Source organism: Acyrthosiphon pisum, unplaced genomic scaffold (genome assembly GCF_005508785.2).
Source record: "Acyrthosiphon pisum isolate AL4f unplaced genomic scaffold, pea_aphid_22Mar2018_4r6ur Scaffold_21856;HRSCAF=25093, whole genome shotgun sequence".
NCBI classification, from domain to species: domain Eukaryota; kingdom Metazoa; phylum Arthropoda; class Insecta; order Hemiptera; family Aphididae; genus Acyrthosiphon; species Acyrthosiphon pisum.
The window spans coordinates 4,855-9,932 of NW_021771366.1; the positions used below are offsets into that span (position 1 = coordinate 4,855).

At 29.3% G+C, this 5,078-nt stretch overlaps 2 protein-coding genes across 2 annotated transcripts; both read left to right on the forward strand.

Moving 5' to 3' along the window:
* The first annotated feature begins 1,630 nt into the window (after positions 1-1,630).
* On the forward strand, positions 1,631-3,073 carry LOC107882333 (putative protein FAR1-RELATED SEQUENCE 10). Its single transcript, XM_016800546.1, has 2 exons — positions 1,631-1,660; positions 1,727-3,073. The coding sequence occupies exons 1-2, from the start codon at positions 1,631-1,633 to the stop codon at positions 3,071-3,073; spliced, it is 1,377 nt and encodes a 458-aa protein (XP_016656035.1).
* A 433-nt stretch (positions 3,074-3,506) lies between these two features.
* Positions 3,507-4,738, forward strand: LOC115034980. The gene is made up of 3 exons (XM_029492598.1): positions 3,507-3,870; positions 4,079-4,266; positions 4,389-4,738. The coding sequence occupies exons 1-2, from the start codon at positions 3,694-3,696 to the stop codon at positions 4,232-4,234; spliced, it is 333 nt and encodes a 110-aa protein (XP_029348458.1). The 5' UTR covers positions 3,507-3,693; the 3' UTR covers positions 4,235-4,266; positions 4,389-4,738.
* Positions 4,739-5,078: the final 340 nt, after the last annotated feature.

Here is a 5,078-nt window from a genome sequence, read left to right on the forward strand (position 1 = left end):
TTTTCATGTTATTTATGTAAAATTGTGCCCATGCTTTTAAGGGTTAGGTTAGAATATTATAAAAAAAATTATGAAATTTGGTTGATTCTACAAGGTATCGTTATAACCGCAGAGTATATTTTTGAGGATGAAATGGCATCGGCACCGGGCGCCTTAAGTCCATATTATATTACAAGGAAATTCTATGTAAACCATGACAACGGTTAAGAGGGAAATGGTGATGGATATGTTATGGCCAAATAACCAGACATTTGATACTGGGGATATATGTGACATGGAGATATGTTTTATATTTGTTAACAATGATTAACACATTGTGGTTTACACGATAAACAGAGCAAAGTGCAGTGGTACATTCGGTTTACCACAAATTACAAGAAAAAAAATACTTCCAAACTTAAAATGAAAGCTTTTCCCTTGTCTACTAAGTACTATCCCAGGAAAATTCCCTTTCAGAAAAAGCGCTACATTTGATATTTAAAAAAAAAATAAACATCATTGTAAAACCAATGCATTCCTCGCTTTACTCAGAATCTAAAAAATATAAATAGCTTATGTGGCATAAAATCCAAGATGAAGACAAAAATAGAACCATCCACTGACGACCTAGGTAAATAAAATAAAATATGTTTTATGTTCAATTTTATGTTTCTGTGTTTAATAATATACATTTTTATTTTTATGTGAATTATTGAATATGAACTTGCAAAATGAAATGAGTCTGTATATATGTTAGTATGTTACTATTAAGGTAATTTTGTATTAAATTAAAATGTACCTTACCTATAACTGGTTTTCATTTATTTTAGATTAAAATGGCTCTGCAAATAGGAGATGAATTTAGCTCTTTTGAGCAATTTCAACAAGCATTAATTGCTTACAAAAATGCAAAATTTATGGATTTTGCCATTAGTGACTGTAGAACGCTGACTGCAGCGAAAAAAACATGTCCAAAAAAACTGGAAAAAACTCCAGAGAGTTTAAAATATTATTTTGTAAAGTATACATGCATCCATGGCGGAGTTCATAAAAAAAAAAACATGTTTAGAGCAAAGAGCTACATCGTTAGTATATAATAATATATTTATTCTATATTATTTGTTTTTGTATAAAACATTATTGCATAACATTATTTAGGACGATAAAACAAGAGTGTCCATCATTTATTTACTTAAAAATAAATAATATGGATAAATTGGTAGTAGATAAAATGTGCGATACTCATAACCACGAAACCAATGAAACACTCTTTAATAATTTACCCAAGCAACGCCGTATGACTCCTAAAGATAAGTCAGACATCATTCAATTGATGGACATGCGGGCAAACAAAAAATTAATACAAGATAAGTATTTAACAGAAACAGGAAAAATAATAACTCTGAAAGATCTATCTAATATCCGAACCAAAGGTATTTATATTATAATATGTACTCTATTTTTCTTTCTTTAAAGTTAAGTAAAAATTATATTGTCATATTAATCGTATATTTTTGTAAGGAAAACAAATGGTAGAAAAAAAAGACTTTGAAAAATCGTTGAAGAGCTCAGGGTTAAATACAAATGCAATGTAGAAATCTTAACAGACAGTGAACAAAAATTACAGGGTATATTTTTACAAGACAAAAGAATGAAAACTGTATTTGAAGCCTTCCCAGAAGTAAATAAAAGTAACCGTTTTATCATTAACTAATCTATGTTAATTTTTATGTAAAATTTTCCCTAGATTGTGTTTGCTGATGCTACTTATAAGCTATTAGATAGTAGGATACCAGTTTTTGTTCTTTTGGTAGAGGACGGGAATGGACAAAGCGAAATAGCTGCAATAGGGTTACTAGTCAACGAACTGCATGAAACATTGAAATGGTTTTTTCAAACATTTCAAAAGAATAACCCTGCTAGCATGAATACTAATGTGTTCATGACAGATAAAGACATGAATGAGAGAAAAGTTATAAATGATATTTTTCCAGATGCAAAGATTTTAATATGTTTATTTCATGCACTGCGTACTTTCCACCGAGAAATAACCTGTGATAAATTGGGGATTACGCCTCAAGAAAGGGACCAATCAAAGGTTTTATTTGAAAAACTATGCTATTCCGATAATGAAGAAGAGTATCAAAAGTTGTACGATACTCTTAAATCCTTTGCACCAGCACAGGTTATGGATTACTTTAATAAAAATTGGCATCCTATAAGAAATGAGTGGGTGGTAGGCATGACTTATAACGCTGGAAATTTTTTGAATAGGACAAATAACCGCCTAGAAAGTTTCAATGGAAAATTGAAATCTGTCATTGACTCATTTTCAAACCTGCAAGAATTTTTTGAAAAACTATTTGTTGTCCTAAAATGCCTCAGAATAGAACGAGATAGTAAAGCACTACATATAGTTCAAAAATGGCCAACAACTAAGTTTTTAAATGCTGTAGAAGAACAATATTTTAGACTGTTGACTCCCTACACCTTCGATTTTTTGAAAAAACAATTGCAACAAAAAAGTACTATTGTTGAAAGTACAAGTACAGATCAATCATGTAGCTGTGCTTTTTTTAGGTCTATGAAACTGCCATGTAAGCACATTTTCAAAAAAAGAGAACAAGAAAGCTTGTCCCTCTTCGATCCTACAATTTGCGATAATAGATGGACAAGAAATTATTACACAAAATCTCATGTTGTATTTAATACATTGAGCAATGATCAAGTTCAATGTTCAAGTTTGTCAATAACACACCAACCAGAACAAAGGACAAGATGTTTAACATCACATGAAAAATTTAGAAAAGCTTCAATGTATTCAACTAAAATTTCTGAAATTTTAAGTACTGTGTCAAATGATCAGTTTCACAGGAAAATTGAACAGTTGAAATTGATTATTAATTGTTGGGCAAATAATAAAGAGTTGTCAATAAAATTGTTGGAAGATGATATTTGTGTACTTAATGATTATATAATTGAAGAGGAGGTTGATGTTGAAGAAGAGGTTGATGTTGAAGAGGAGGTTGATGTTGAAGAGGAGGATACTGCCGATATTGCCAATTACAAAGAAGCATACTTGTTAAATATTTAAATATTAATATTTAAATACTAGTATTTAAATACTTTTTCTGTATTTTAAATACATTTTAAATACTTTTAGACAGAAGTATTTCAAGTATATTTCAAATACATATTATTATATTTTGTATTTAAAAATATTAAATACAAAATTTTCAAACAAGATATTATTTTATTATTTACTATTTAGTTTCGTTTATCGATTATGAAGAAATTGCTTATCGTCGATGAATTTTACATGACTATTATAAATGTTGTTATCGACAAACAAAGATATTACGGGAAAAATAATATTTCCCGTATATCATATATCTATTGACTATTTGGCTATTTATAGTTCATAGTATCATAGCACGGCGACACCCCGAATCACAGTATCCCACATATACACACACACACACACGCACACACACACACACACACACACACACACACACACACACACACACACACACACACACACACACCGTCACTCCGCACTCGTTATTTGTTAATCGTCCAGTTACTATAAGACACTATAGTTGTCAATCGTTGTAATATTATTGTTTGCACACTGCCGAGAGTCCTGACTATATAGAATTGTTTTAAAATACGCAGTATGTTTTTAATTTTTATATTAAAGACTTAACTAGTATGGAAAATGAACTAATTCTTCCGTGGAATATTTATAATATTAATTTTAAAGTTATTAAAATAATAAATAGTTGCGAGTTGTACACTACGTACGAAGTATCTTGCAAACATTGTATTTGTTCAAAGACGCGTACTGCTGATTCACGTGCCCCATCAAATCTTCGCAAGCATTTGAAAGTAAGTACCTAATGGATAATTCTAAATTCATATTTTTTATTACTAGGCAATTTTAACAATTGTCCTGTGTGCCTTCTTAGTCCTTAGATACTATAATCGTACAAATTCAGTCAAATTGTATAAATTATTAAAAGAAAATATCAGATAAAAAAATTACCTAGTACCATCTATATTTATTATTTTTACCTAAATGTTCTAAAATTTATAGGATAAACATAGTAATGTCAAGTCTGTTAGAGAATTACTAGCTCCTTCTACTACTGTTTCAATAGATGTTAAAAGAAAAGTCAACACTGAAATTAATGATAATTCTGATGTAAAAAAAAATCAAAAATTTAAATACTGTTCAGATGTCAATACTTAATTGTTCAAATCGTAAAAGTTTGACTTCTCAAGGTACAGTTGATTTAGTATAATAAATAATAATATAATATATTAATATAGTAATAGTATGTACGTGTATTTCTATATTAGTAAGACTTAGATATTACTTACCTAACTTAAATTGTATTTTACAGAAGACCTTGATCAAATGATCTTAGACGTCATAATAAATGCACATTTACCATTCAATTTGGTTTCTCATGAAAGTTTTAAAACAATTATTTCCAAAGGCTATCCTGGAAGAACTGTATTATGTCGCCAGACTTTAATGAAACGTATAGATAATAGCTATAAAATTGCCTGTGATAAATTAAAGAACAAGTTGAATTTGGTTGAATTTGTATCAACGACAGCCGATGCTTGGTCTACATTTAAAAGGTAATTCTAATACATTTAATTTGATATATTATGGGCCAATACACGTTTATGATTGTATGATTGTATTATTTTTATATTTGTATTACTAATTACTGATACATAATTTTATTTATTTCTAAATAGATCATACTTAGGGATTACTGTTCACTGGATCGATACAGAAACATTTGAACGCCAATCTTATTTGCTATCTATAAAACCTTTGAAAGGTAAACATACTTATGATGTACTGGCTAGAGCAATGGAGTCAGTATATACTGTTTTTGACATAAATGATAAAATCTGTTAGATTGTGTGACTCAATTGGTGTTGTGCGTTTTAAAAAAGAAGATATTGATTTTATGGAAGATTATGTAACTATCATGGAACCTCTAGCAGCCTGCCCTCGATATTCTATGGGGTGAAAAAACATGTATTTTGGTTTTTACTGCCTACTATTTTCTATA

Excerpts from the sequence above, each read along its gene's own strand:
- LOC107882333 (XM_016800546.1), top strand. The coding sequence starts at position 1,631 with ATGAAAACTGTATTTGAAGCCTTCCCAGAA. Across the intron at positions 1,661-1,726 it reads TATTTGAAGCCTTCCCAGAA|ATTGTGTTTGCTGATGCTAC; the intron begins GTAAATAAAAGT and ends AATTTTCCCTAG.
- LOC115034980 (XM_029492598.1), top strand. The coding sequence starts at position 3,694 with ATGGAAAATGAACTAATTCTTCCGTGGAATATTTATAATATTAATTTT. Across the intron at positions 3,871-4,078 it reads ATCTTCGCAAGCATTTGAAA|GATAAACATAGTAATGTCAA; the intron begins GTAAGTACCTAA and ends TAAAATTTATAG.